Here is a 15,059-nt window from a genome sequence, read left to right as displayed (position 1 = left end):
CTTTACCCAGCCCTTCCTCACCCAAATCTGATTCACTTGCTGGCCTCAGAGTCACCTTTCTGTCAGAGTTGTCTTCCAAGAAGGAAACACAAACAACTACAGATTGCCTCAGAGTAAGCATAAATAGTAGTTGTTGTGGTTATGGCCAGAAATCCAGAGTCTTTCCCTTCCAGATTGATTAATCAATCCTTTTATTTCTTGCATAATTGGGAATGTCACTCCATCTCTGGGGCCCTCACTTTCCTCACCTGTAAAATTAGGGGATTGAGGATAGAACTAATTGCCCTCCTGAAGTCTCTTCTGGCTCAGAATCCATGGCTCTAGAATCCTATCAGCGTTTAACTATTCCCAGGGCAATGAAAATAACAGGAACAAGATTCTCTGCAAAGCCTCGGATAAAAGTTTCTTGTCTTATATCTTTCAAGAAGGAAAAGGTTGTTTAAAAGATTTAGGGATGTTTTTATGTTTTAAAAGTCTGGGCTCTTGGTCTTACAGGTTTTTCTCACGCCCAGGTCTTTCCCATTAATTGGGACCATTTTTGGTTGATGGTCTCCTCTTCTCAGCCAATAGCACCAAATAACAGAGAAGTCAGTTGCAAGGCTATCTCAAAAGATAACCGCTGACTCGCCTTCTCCATCCCACTAGCTGGACCTGAGTGATTTTCTTTGTCAGTGCTTTGCCCAGGATCTGGGGCCATTTTCATTGTATGTTGGGACGATCTTGGTCCTTTTGACTCCCCGGATGATCCTTTGGTTCCCACAGGAGATGCTAAAGTGTAGCAAGAATTCAGAAGACACTGCAGAGCTGGAAGAGGCCCTGGCCACCGTCCTGGACATCATCAAGTCGGTGAATGACTCCATGCATCAGATTGCCATCACTGGCTACGAGGTAGGTCTGGACCTCGAGGGACATGAGAGCAGGCATCTGCTCCAGAAGGCCAGTCAGAAAGGAGGAGGGTAGGGGTCAGGGAAGGCAAGAAGGAAGCAAAGAATTGCAGAGAAATTCTTTTTCTGGAGGTAGGGAGCAGGAACATATCCTTTTAAGGCATTTCCTGGTGTCTTGCTTTCTCTTGGGGCCAGAAATGTTTTCATCTGAATAGACCAGAAATATCGGAAACAGAATTCATATGGGTAGGGTAAAGGTGCTGGGGGCTTGACTTGAAGACTTACAGGCTCTCTCAGGTGGTTTTGGGTGAGGGGAGCGATGGGAAGGAGAAATCCCAATTTTCTTCTTGCTGGAAAAAAAAAATTTTGTATTAATCAATGGAAATTAACTTTCTAAAACAAGTCCTTACTTGGACTCTGATCTCACATAATTTATATGAGGAACAGTGAGTTATTTGTCTGTCTTTTGGTAACTTAAGAGAATGTAGAACCTGGTATATGTACTTCTATGGAAGGAGAGTAATTCCCCATCAAGAGTCATTGATGGCTATTTCACAAGCATAGGGAATTCGAGAGCAGAAATGCTCTCCACTGATAACACATCAGCAGATCCTCTGTAGCTCACAGTCCTCGAGATTTTTCAGAGAACCCAACGATATCTGTAATGAAGAGTCATGTGGCTAGAATGTGTCAGAAAGGGTTGGTTGGTGATGATTAGGTGATATGTATGGTTTCGGTCTTTCCCTTGATTCAGTTTTGAAACTTTGAACTGACTTTGTAATCAGTTACCAACTTGCAATAGTTATTTGGTGTCTGATACACTGAGTGCACTAGATTTCCTGGTTTAATAATTATCTTTGAATTATTGTACTAATTATTATTAGGTAATCAGATAATATCTAGTTTCCAACCTGAAACTTGATTATTTTGCTTTTTCCTCCTAGAAAGATGTTAACTATTATTATTTTCAGGTTGAAAAAGCATGATGTCTAACATTTAATGCTTAGTAACATAACTATCAAAAATAATAATTATTACAATTATGGATCTGAAGTATCAAAGCAGTCTTTAGCTGTGCCAAAGAAGTCTGAAAAATAAGGCTTAAGGAAAGATTTTGCTCCATTAATGGGGGGGGGGGCGGGGAACGCACTAAGAGGCATCAGGATGCTTACAGTATCGTGACAATCTTTGAGTTTAAGGAATCTGGAGAACTGAATTGCTGGACAGTTTTGGAAGAGAGAGTTTCCTCCTTTCCACATTCCTGTAGTGATGAAACAATTGGTCTCATCCTAAACTAAAATAAAATTATATATATATATACATATATGCACACATATATAATTATATATTATGAAATATTATATATATATATATAAAATTATCTCCAAGTAATTTGCTTAGGCTAATATAGACAGTTTTTGTCAAAGGGAAGAATTGAACTCAAGCTTTTCTAGTTCAGAAGCTAGATTCCTATTCACTATCATGCTGCCTTTCAATAATAAAATTCCATTTTAGGTGGATTTTGCTGATTGAATTTTTTTTTATTTATAGCTTTTTATTTATAGGTTATATGCATGGGTAACTTTACAGCATTGACAACTGCCAAACCTTTTGTTCCAATTTTCCCCCTCCTTCCCCCCCACCCCCTCCCCTAGATGACAGGTTGACCAATACATGTTAAATATGTTAAAGTATAAATTAAATAACAATATACATATACATATCCATACAGTTATTTTGCTGTACAAAAAGAATCAGACTCTGAAATATTGTACAATTAGCCTGTGAAGGAAATAAAAAATGCAGGTGAACAAAAATAGAGGGATTGGGAATTCTATGTAGTGGTTCATAGTCATCTCCCGGAGTTCTTTCTCTGGGCGTAGCTGGTTCAGTTCATTCCTGCTCTATTGGAAATGATTTGGTTGATCTCATTGCTGGAGATGGCCACGTCCATTAGATTGATCATCATATAGTATTGTTGTTGAAGTATAGAATGATCTCCTGGTCCTGCTCATTTCACTCAGCATTGGTTCATGTAAGTCTCTCCAGGCCTTTTTGAAATCAGCTGATTGAATTTTTTTTTAATTTTTAAATCAAGTTTTAGCACTTTGACATTTTCAAAGTTTAAAATATTCTTATTTCCTTTACTCTCATATGAATCTCATCACAACCACATGAGGTGCTGTTCTCATTTCTATTTTCTAAATAACGACATTAAACATTAGAGAGGTCTCCCAGGCTATGGTACGATTCAAATGCAGATCTTTTTGACCCTAATCCCATACTCTCTACATCATATCACTGACCTGCCTCTATGATAGTTTCAGGTCCTCAGAAGCTCTCTGAGCAAACTCTCTCCATTGTTCCTAGAGGCTGGAGTCCTGGATTGGGGGCCAAACCCAGTTTTTCCACTCACTACCTGTTTGATTTTGGACCAGTCACTTTTAGCTTTTTGAACCTCAGTTTCCTTTTCTACCAAAGAGAAACTTGGATTAACAACCTCCAGTGCTGAAGCTTTGGCCCTAGACATCGCATAGTACTACTCTGTGCGAGGGCAGATGAAGCCTCCAGGGAAATAACAGAAATGTCTCCATGCCAGATTCTGAACAGGTACAATTAAAAACCCAGGTATGGCCTTAAATATACAAACGGTGTCTCTTGGTGGAACTTTTTCAAGGCCAAATCCAGTTCTCTGGGGTCTCTCCTAGTTCATCACTGAGCAGTTCCTCCTGGATGGTAAAAAGCACATCAGGTGCTCTTCACCTTTAGAGCAGAAGCGGGTTAGATTTCTTCTCACTCCTCTTAGACTTCATGGAGCCCAGCATGATTCCAATGAAGAAGATGGTGTAGAAGGACATGACAACCAGAATGCAAAGTACTCACTCCCGCTCCCACAGGGCTGGGACTCGGGCAGGGAGCTGGAGGCAAGGAAGTGTTAGCCACTGCATCGTCCATCTCGGGCATCAAAGTCCAGCTTTCACAACCTGGATCTGACAGAGAAATCATGCAGATTAGTTCTTCCTAAAATCCTCAGACAATAAAAGCAAAAAACAAGTTTTGCTACTTTGCATGAAGAGAAGGGGTGAGGAAACCCTAGAAAGTACAATTTTAGTATAATGCCTTTCTTTCCAAGTGAGAAAAGACCATCTCAAGAGAATAAAACTTGCAGACTTGCAAAATTCATCTCTCTAACTTTAACAATGCTCTGTGTATCTTGCCAATGTTTCCTTAGATAATTTTTTTAATGGAAAACTAGAACAATCATGTGTTAGACATACCCCTCAAAGAGGGGTAAGAGACAGATCTGGGGAAATCTGAATGAAATCCTTATTCCTTCTAACACAAAGTCCAACAGAAATCTTCCTCTCCCAGACGCCTGAAGTTCTGAAAGCCTTTTTGCTCCCGCAGCTGGGATATATATTCAAGAAATGTATTGTCATGTGTCCTGGAGGGAAAGTTTACAACAGAAGTTGGTCATTTTGGAGTGAATGGATGAACTCAGAAGTACTGCAGTTCAACTCACTGAAGCAGATGCTGTGGAAAGACTTGGGAATCTGCATTTACTTCTTACTTCCGAATTGTGAGCCAAAGTTTCAGGTGGCAATGGAAACAAAGCAAAGGGAGTAGGAGGGGTGGGTGGAAGGAAGGGGGGAGAGAGAGAGACACTGAAAGACAAAGAGACAGAGAAATGGACAGAGACAGACAGAGATGAAGACATAGAGACAGACAAACAGGTAGAGAAAGAGAGACAGAGACAGAAAGACAGAGATTAATTAATGAAGCATATTCCCTGCCTCCAGAGAAAGCATTTGATAGATTCGATTTAAACTTCCATCTCTTCTTCAGAAATTTCCTAGAGATGATGCAAAACCATTAAAGCCTACCACATGCTAAAGCCTCTATCTTAATCCCAATAACCCATGTAAAACACTGGATTATAAATCACTGTTGCACTCCACACATCTAGTCATATCGTTTACCAGGACTGGAGGATGTTATTCTGAACAATACCTTTAATGCTGATTAGTCAGGAAAATTTCCATGAGACTTTTGTAAAAACAATGGCTAAAAATGTGGATGTTTCCCTTTCACATCTAGATAACAAAGAAGATTTGTTGTTTTAAAAGCTTTAGAATTACATCCAGATGAGACTATCTGTCTCTCTGATCCATTAGATTTAAATGAAGCAACATATTTGAAAGCACTTTGAAAAATGCAAGAAAGGGGCCAGTGACTCTGGAGACAGAAGGACCTGAGTTCAAATTCAACCTCAGAGCAAGTTTTTACCATGTTTAACATATATTGGATTACTTACCATCTAGGGGAAGGGTGGGAGGAAGGGGGAGGAATTGGAACACAAGGTTTTGCAGGGGTTAATGCTGAAAAAGTATCCATGCATATCTTTTGAAAATTAAAAAGCTTTAATAAAAAAAATTTTTTTAAAGAACAAAATCATGGTAGATATTTCTGCACATTGACTGGAATATTAGAGAACCAGAGACTATTTCCAGACATTTCTCTGGGATAAGAATATAATTTGGTCTCAATATTTAGCTCCTCTTTATAAGTGTTTAGAATAAGGCTATGAATAGATAATGGTGTTTAATACATATTTTTGATAATAAAAAAAAAGAGGCACATCAGGACGATAGTGGAACAAATAGGAGTATTCGAGTCAGAGGACATGGGTTGTCTCAGAGCTGTCACTTATTATTTATTACTTTTGTAAGTTTAACCAAGTCACTTAAATTCATTTCCTCATTTATAAAATTAAGGGATTAGATTAGATGAAAGTCCCTTCCCACTGAAAACTTATGATCCTATGAAAGGAAGAGTATGTACTATGTTCACTTCATCTCATTTTGCCTGAGGAATAAAAATTTCCAGTTATTACTCTGAGCCACAACTTGGGGAAGATTTAGACATCTAAATGTGGAGATGGGGAAGAGTCTGCTGTAGTTAATCTGTGGCTTTGCATTGTGTGGCAAGCAGGGGAGAAGTGGAGCCGTGAGGCAGAATGAAACATGGGGATTGTTTTCCACATCCCTGAGTAGTCTATATAATGAATCTTTGTCTTGGGGGAGTAGGGAGGCTGGGATGGGTGGGTTGTATTGTAGAAAAAATGACATGAAGTTGGATAGACTTGAAGAGATTGTGGAGGAGAGAAGGTCCCTGTTGTAGTCCTTGAGATCATGAAAAGTTAGATAAAACTGAATAACAACAAAGCCTATGTGTGTGTATATATATATATATATATATATATATATATATATATATATCTACATGCAGTTGGACAAAGAAATCTATCTAGCCCAATAGGAAAGTAAATGATGAAGAATATAAGAGTTAAGAGCATAAAGAAAGGGTACATTAAAGCGGAAGTAATCAGAAGTAATTTGAAGAGGGAAATAAAAAAACGGGGCGGGGAGGGGGAGAGAAGGATGAGGAGGAAAAAAATAAAATGGAGACAATTATACAGTAATTATAACCATGAATGTGAATGAAAGCAAGTAACAGAATGGATTCAAGATGCAGATCCAACAACAAACTTGAACCAGAAAGACATACACAGAGTTAAAATAAAGGGCTGCAGCAGAATCTATTGTTTCAAATGAAGTTAAAAAAGGCAGGCTTGACCATCATGATCTCAAAGTAGAAATAGACTTAAATTAAAGATAATTAGAGAAACTATATTTTTATAAAAGTTACCATAGACAATAAAGTAATAATTGAATTTTTTATAACAAGTGTCTCTGAAAAAAAGGTGTCATTTATCAAATATATAAGGAACTGAGTGAAATTTATAAAAATTAGAGCTAATTTCCAATTGATAATTTAGCAAATAATATATATGGCAGCTTTTCAGGAGAAGAAATCATATATATATACACACACACACACATATATATATATATTCATGAAAAAAATGTACTGTATCATTGTTGATTAGATTAATGAAAAGCAAAGCAACTTTAAGGTACCACCGTACATCTATTAGAAATGACTAACACTGAAGAGGATGAAGGAAAATAAATAAAGTATTGATGGAGCTGTGAATTGGTTCAGTAATTTCAAAAAAAAATCTAGACAACAAAGACAGGGAGCCCTGGTCATCTAGAAATCAAAGACAGGGAGCCTTGTGATCTAGAACCAAAGACAAAGGAAATGGCTGGTCTAGACCTCAAAGACAGAGAAAGCTTCAGATCTGGAACACAAAGACAAGGAATGCAAGGACGGGCCTGAGGTAATCTAGAATCAAAGACAGGGGAAATGGCTAATATAGAACACAAAGACTGGGAGCTGGGTGACCTAGAACACAAAGACGGGGAGCAGGGGGCATAGCTTGGAGTGATCTAGAATGCAGAACCAGAGAGCCAATGTGCTCTAGAACCAAAGTTTTGGTTGGTCTAGAATGCAGAGGGAGATTGCATGTCCTGGGATCGCATGCCTTTGCATTCTAGATAGATCACTCAGATTACATGTCCCAGATTACATCTTTACTTCTGGGTCACCCAGATTACATGTCTTTGCACTCTAGATCACCTAGATTAGCAGTCACAGATTACATGTTTTTGCATTCTAGATCTACATTATCTGTCCTGGATTGCCTATCTTGGATTACATGCCTTTGTGTTGCAGATCGTCTGGATTACAAGTCTTTTCGTTCTTGGTCACCTGGATTAACTGTCCCGGACTGTGGATCTTTGTGTTCTAGAAAAAGCATCTAGAAAAAATTGGTTTCTGGATTGAGGCTAGAAAAAGATCTCGAAAAGATTGAGACTCTAGAAAAGAGATTTTTCCCCTAGAGAGAGGATCCAGAAACTTAACTATCACATGCCTTTGTGTTCTAGATCAAATAAATGGTGTGGTTTGTGTTTTAGACCATCCAGACTGTGAAATTGTGTGTTTGATCTGGATCTAGATCACCTGAGTTGCACACGTGTGTGTTCTAGATCATCCAGATTGCATGTCTTTCTGTTCTAGATCGCCCTGAATTGTGCATCTTTGTATTCTAGATTTCTTGGATTTATATGGTCTTTGTGTTCTAGATCACCCAGGTTATCTGTCTCGCTTATGTGTCTTTGTTTTTTAGATCACCCAAATTAGCTAGAAAAGATTGAGGATCCAAAAAAAGAATCTAGAAAATAATTTTCTGAACTCAGACTCTAGAAAACAATCTTAAAAAAATTTTTTTTCAAGAGAGAGAGAGATCCAGAAAAGAATCTAGATAAGATTGAGAATGCAGAAAATAATCCAGAAAAAGGTTTTCTAGAGAGATGATTCAGAAAATAATCTAGAAAGAATCTAGAAAAGATCAAGGATGCAAAAAAAGAATCTAGAAAAGACTGAAGCTCCAGAAAAGAATCTAGAAAAGATTTTTTTTTTTTCTAGACAGCTTTTTTTTTCTGGCTTTTCTAGCCAGAAAGAATGTTCTTTGGATTGAGGCTCTGGAAAATAATGATTTCTGGATTGGGGCTCCAGAAAAAAATCCTGCTCAGTACAAGAGGAACCGCAGGATCCAGAAAGATGCTCCAGAGAGGTGCTCCAGAACAGAATCTAGAAAGAATCTAGATATCAAGGATCCAGAGAAGAATCTAGAAAAGACTGAGGATCCAGAAAAGAATTTAGAAAAGAGTTTTTCTAGAGAGATGATCCAGAAAAGAAGCTAGAAAAAATCTGGAAGAGATTGGGTATCCAGAAAAGAATCTAGAAAATTATGTTGAGGATCTAGAAAATAATTTTTCTGGATTGAGGCTCTAGAAAATACTCTAGAAATGAATTTTTCCAAATTGAGGCTCTAGAAAATGATCTAAAAAAAGATTGAGGCTCCAGAAAAGAATCTAGAAAAAATGTTTTCTGGATTTGTGGCTCTGGAAAGAATTTATAAAAAAAAATTCCAGATTACATGTCTTTGTGCTCTAGATCACCTGAGCTATGTGACTTTGTGTTCTAGATTGCCCAGGTTGTGTGTCTCTAGATTATCTGAGCTATGTGACTTTGTAGTCTAGATCACCCTGAATGACGTGTCTTTGTGTTCTTCTAGATCATCCTGATTGCCTTCCCGGATTGCAAGTGTTTGAACATTTTAGATCACCCAGATTACATGCCCTAGGTTACCTGTCCCAGATCACATGTCGTTGTGTTCTAGATCACCTGAGTGATGTGGGGTGTTCTAGATCATCCAGATTGTGTTTTTGTTCTGGATCACCCTGATTAACTAGCCCAGATTACAGGTCTTTGTGTTCTAAATCACCTGGATTAACTGTCTTGGATTGCATGTCTTTGTGTTCCAGATTACATGTCTTTGTGTTTTAGATCACCTCCGTCTACAGTATTGAGTTTAGTTTTTATGACAGTTTTGGGAGACCAGAAATCTGGAAACATTGATATGAATAATAATAAGTGAAAATCAATCAGCCAAGGCAGGATTTAAGGCAGGATTGGGGTAGAAAGCATCTAAAGGCATCCCTGTTTCATTTGTTTGTTTTGTTTTGTTTTGTTTTAAGTTTAAAAAAAAAAAAAAAGACATGACCTCTAAGGTCTCTTCCAGCTCTAAAATGATGATGGTGAGATCTCCGATCCCAGGAGGATTTTCTCTCCCTAGCGGACATCTGCTCACTTCTCCTTGTGCCTCTGTGTGTCCCCAGGGAGACCTCCACGAGCTGGGCAAGCTGCTGATGCAGGGCTCCTTCAGCGTCTGGACCGACCACAAGAAGGGACACAACAAGGTCAAAGACCTGGCCAGATTCAAGCCCATGCAACGGCACCTCTTCCTCTACGCCAAGATCCTGCTCTTCTGCAAGAAGCGAGAGGACACCGCCGACGGCCATGAGAAGTCTCCGTCCTACAGCTTTAAACACTCTCTCAAAGTAAGAGCGGTCCCCTGGGAAGGACATCAGGCTGGGACAGAGTGAGGCACATGGGGTGGCCCCTTCTCCATATTGGTGTGAAGCCTTCATTGAGACTGGGAACAGCTAGCTGATACTTTTTTTTAAGCTATTTTCTTTTTTTCCCCATTTATTTATTTTAAAAACAAAATAGTAAATATATATATATATATATATATATATATATATATATATAATTGTCATATATAAAACAGAACATAAGACAGAATGCAAAATATAAGGCAATAAATTTCCATTTCAAAAAAGCCTATATAATAAATACTACACATTAATTCAGAGCTGCCCATCTTTGCTTCCTTATGGGTTTTCTTTTGTTCTCTGCTTTACTTTTTGTTTTATTCTTTTTTCCACCTTCTTTCCTCCTCTCCCTTAGAAGGCTACAATTAAGTACACAAATGTGTGTATTTTTGTTTATGTGTATATACATGATTCATATGTACATATGCACATAGTCCGTACCCATGCATAGAAATCTATAATTATATACATATACATTCATACATTCATATACACCTATGTAAGACTGTACTACGCTTGTTCTTGTTTCTCTGAAGGTGGAGAACATCTTCCTTTGTCTTTCTATATTTTTCTGATTCCATCCTGTATCACATTATTTTATAAGCACTCCATTAAAAAAAAATAAGGATATCTTTTATTTTATATTTTTTCATTACTGTCTTTCCTCTCCTCTGTCCCAGAGTCATCTATTTTAAAATAAAGACTAAAACAAGAGGGAAAAAAATCGGTTCATCAAAACTACCCCATCAATTAAGTGCTATATCATGTAGTGCTTCTCAAGCACAGTCCCCTACCTCTGCAATGGACAAATGACTAAAAGCATTTATTAAGTACCTACTGTGTGCCAAATTCTGTGTTAATAAATGGGAAAAGTGAGCCAATCCCTGATCTGAAGGAGCTCACATTTTAATGAACAGAAACCATATGTCTGGCTGTCTCTCTCCCCTTCTCCCTCTCTGTCTGTCTGTCTGTCTCCCTCTCTCTGTGTGTCTCTGTCTCTCTCTCTCTGTGTCTCTGTCTCTCTCTGTGTCTCTGTCTGTCTCTTCCTTTTTGTCTCTATCTCTCTCCATTTCTCTCTCTGTGTGTCTCTCTGTCTCTCTTGATCTCTCTTTGTCTCTCTGTTTTCTGATCTATAAAAGGAGAGACTAAATCATGAGTTCACTGATTACACCTAAAGGAACCTCAGAAGCATCTATTTCAGCCCTCCTGTTTTATAGATGAGAAAACTGAGGCCCAGGGTTCCCAGCTAAAAACTGTGGGATTTAAACCCACTTTTGCCTTAGCATCCTGAGCTCCACCCAGTACACCGCCTCCCATCCAGTCCACCGTCCTGTGACCCTTTGCTCAGCCCAGTGTTTGGCACATTATTCAGTCCTGTCTGACTCTTCCTGGCCCTTTTTGAGCTTCCTTGGCAGAGAAACTAGAGGGCTTTGCCATTTCCTTCTCCAGCTCATTTTACAGATGAGGAAACTGAGGCACACAGAGTGAAATGACCTGGCCAGGATCACACAGCTAGAAGACGTCAGAAACACAGGTTCCCCGTGCACCGTGGCGTCAACTAGCTGCCATAACCAGCGCTTAATCAGTGCTTTTGGGATCGACTAATGGACTGAATATGCCTTAGAAACCAGGATGCTGCTTGAATTCTAGGATGTACCTCTCCCTTGCAAAGCCCATCACCCTCACTTGTTTGGCTTAAGAAGTTTTTCCCAATAACAATAGCTAACATTGATATAACGCTTGCTGTGGGCTGGTACTTTTTCATTATTCATTTGATCCTCACAGTAACCCTGGGAGGGTTGCTAGAATTAGCCCCATTTTACAGATGGGGTAACTGAGGATGAGTGACTCGCTCAGAATCACACGACTAGTAAGCATCTGAGCCTGGGTTAGAACTCGGGTTTTCCTGACTCCAGGACCACCCTCTGGCTTCCAGGCAGGTGAGCTTGTTTTCTCAGCTCCAGGAGAATTCACCGTGGAAGTTCCTTAGAAAGAATGCAAGCTTTGGTGGGCTTCCCTGCCCACCCCCACCCCCACCCCCCAGGTAGGGTCCCTTTCAGAGACTGGCCCCCTGCTCCTGCACCAGCATGACTAGGTGCTTAGGAACCGGGAGGGTTCAGACTCCCAAGACAGTCTATTTATCCAGATATTCCTAAATCCATTTTAAATTCACTCCTTGCCTATACTGCTGGGGGCTGACAAGTCCTTTTCGTCAGTTCTTTAGTTCCTCTCAAGAACTTCTGCTGTTTCCTATTATGCTCATTCCACTTAGTATGAAGAAAGAGTCAGAGTCGGTTTTTAAAATCCCTGCTGTTTCCTAAGCTCTCCTTTGCGCAGGGGCTCCCCTTACACAAGAAACTGAATCTTGCTCGCCAAATGTCCAGGAGCCAAGAACCGAGCAAGTCTTGTGAATGAGAGGGGACTCTGGAGAAAAGGCAGGTGGCCTAGAGTGGAACCTTGCTGAGAAGAAGCAAAGCCCTGGGTTCAAAATCTACACCTAAAGGCTGTAGGTTCTAAACATCCTGGAGCCTCAGTTTCTCCATCTGTAAAATGGGAAATCAGTCATATCAGCATCAGATAGGGCTTGGGTGAGATCATGCATGGGAAGGTCTTTATAAACACACACACACATACACACACACACACACACGTACACTCCTAAAGGAGAAGCATAAAAGAGGTATTCATTGAGTGTACACCCTGGGTCCCAGATAAAGGTGACAGCTGGGGAAGAAATAGGGCCACGAGCAATTTCCAAATGTTCACTCGCAGAAGTTGGGCAGACGGAAAGAAAGAGGAAGATGTTTGGTTCCGGCAAAAGAAAGATTCTAATTGAGACATACTCTCAGAGATTTGTCCATTTGTAAGATAATTTTGCTTCCTTTACAAGTCTACCCTTCAACTTACAGCCTTTGTTTGCTTTATAGATTTTTAATACTCGAAGACATATATTATTTTTTCATTAAGAATTTTATATATGGGACAGCTAGGTGGTGCAGTGGATAGAGCTCCAGTCCTAAAGTCAGGAGGACCTGAGTTCAAATTTAGTCTCAGACACTTAATACTTCCTAGCTGAGTGACCTTGGACAAGTTACTTGGACAAGCTGAGTGGACCCTTGGACACTCATCCAGTTGCCTCAGAAGAAAGAAAAGAAAGGAAGGAAGGAAGGAAGGAAGGAAGGAAGGAAGGAAGGAAGGAAGGAAGGAAAGAAAGAAAAGAAAGGAAGGAAGGAAGGAAGGAAGGAAGGAAAGAAAGAAAGAAAGAAAGAAAGAAAGAAAGAAAGAAAGAAAGAAAGAAAGAAAGAAAGAAAGAAAGAAAGAAAGAAAGAGAGAAAAAAAGAAAGAAAGAAAGAAAGAAAGAAAAAGAAAGAAAGAAAGAAAGAAAGAAAGAAAGAAAGAAAGAAAGAAAGAAAGAAAGAAAGGAAAGAAAGAAGAGAGAAAGAAAGGAGAGAAAGAAAGAAACAAACAAAGAAAGAAAGAGAGAAAAAAAGAAAGAGAAAGAGCCATAGCCATTCTTTTGTGAAATTCTTACTGGGCATGTAATCTTTGTGAATGGAAATTCCATGGTAAATCAAATGTGATTAAATCAGTTATCCTGATTTTAGGCAGTTAGGAAAGTTGAGAAACTTGATACGGACGGGTGTGTGATCCTCCTAAGGAAGAATAAATGAAATGCTGATGAAGAAACACATTGAATGCATTGAATTTCCTAAGACACATGGAAGCTTGAAAGTCATCTGGAATGACTTCAGGTTGCTTGGGAGTTGGAAATGACAGTGTTCATGTAAATATTCTTAAATAGACCTAGAGGATATGCAATACTTTCCAAAAAGTGGTTTATTACAGCTTATTTAGGGCTTTTGCAGAATAGGTGAATGTTGAGCAAACTCTGAAGAGAAATTATAGTCAGATATTAAGAAAATTATGATCTGAAATGTAACAGCAGAGAATCACAGCATTTTAAGAGCATGAAGGAAATGGAAATATATTAATTTTTAAAAGAATATATTATTTTTTTAAACTATTAATTTATGAAAGATATATGAAATATATCTGAATACCAATGGAATGTTTTGCAGATAAAATCCAGGCACCTCTTTTACCTGATAACTTAAAGCAATATGAAATTATTTCCTCCTTTCATTCATAAATTTCATTGTTGGAGAGCTCTAAAATGGATAACACTCATCGAAGAGTTTGTTGAGCCAACAAAATATGAGTTCACTATTGTTGAATTTGAGATAATAGTCTTATTAATTATTAATTATGAATAATAATAGTTTTTATAATTTTCATTTGTCTCCCTTTAGACTAGCATGGTCATATAAATGTATAAAATGATTCCTTTATGGATTATTCTGATAATTCATTATGCCTCTAACTCTAGCACTAAAAGGCATTTACAAGGTGGTGGCAAAGTTAAACAATAAACATATAAAAAGAAGTTAAAGACCATTAAAAATATGCAGTAGGAAAAATATATGTAACATGGAATGCTTATATAAATATGGGCAAACAGATTAAAGCAATAATTATAATTTTGGTAACCAATAAATTCAGACATTTAAATACATAAAGAGGAATTTTAAAATTAATTGTAAATAACTATTATGTACAGCTTATATAGAAAAAAGCCTATAGCTTTAATCATATCATTTGTTCCCACATCCCTTTCTAAACATTTTTTCTCCTGTACAATTTTCCTGGTTTTTGTGCTAGCTGTTATTTGAATAATTAATGTCAGTTTGGTTCTTGGCCCATCATGGAATTCCCTCATGTTTTCCTGTATTTCTTTGAGTTTTCATGTATCTCATTTCTTATAGCATAATAACTAACTAGATCTAGAAAAGATCTTAATGCAGAGAGGCCGAGTTCACTCACGGCATCCTGACTTCTGTCTTGTCACTGGACTTTGCTGCCTCTGAAGGAGAGAGTGAGGTTTATCTCTGCCTCTCTTAGACCCATTTCACAGAGACAGAAACAGAGAGAAAGAGAGAAACAGAGAGAGAGACAGAGACAGAAACAGAGAGAAAGAGAGAAACAGAGAGAGACAGAGACAGAAACAGAGAGAAAGAGAGAAACAGAGAGAGACCGAGACAGAGAGACAGAGACAGAGAGACAGAGACAGAGACAGAGAGACAAAGAGAGAGAGAGACAGAGAGACAGAGACAGAGAGACAGAGAGAGAAAGAGACAGAGAGAGAGAGGAGAGACACAGAGAACAGAAACAGAAAGAAAGAGACCATCAG

The 15,059-nt window shown here is 38.5% G+C and overlaps 1 protein-coding gene across 1 annotated transcript in view; it reads left to right on the top strand.

Moving 5' to 3' along the window:
* The window catches only part of MCF2L2 (MCF.2 cell line derived transforming sequence-like 2), a 340,912-nt gene that overhangs the window by 278,428 nt on the left and 47,425 nt on the right, over nucleotides 1-15,059 (top strand). The window contains exons 23-24 of the mRNA XM_031961125.1: nucleotides 763-888; nucleotides 9,533-9,754. Of these exons, the coding sequence (XP_031816985.1) occupies nucleotides 763-888; nucleotides 9,533-9,754 (348 nt within the window). The remainder of the gene's footprint in view (nucleotides 1-762; nucleotides 889-9,532; nucleotides 9,755-15,059) is intronic.

Source organism: Sarcophilus harrisii, chromosome 3, assembly GCF_902635505.1.
Source record: "Sarcophilus harrisii chromosome 3, mSarHar1.11, whole genome shotgun sequence".
Classification (NCBI taxonomy): domain Eukaryota; kingdom Metazoa; phylum Chordata; class Mammalia; order Dasyuromorphia; family Dasyuridae; genus Sarcophilus; species Sarcophilus harrisii.
This window is presented reverse-complemented; position numbering and strand designations above follow the sequence as displayed.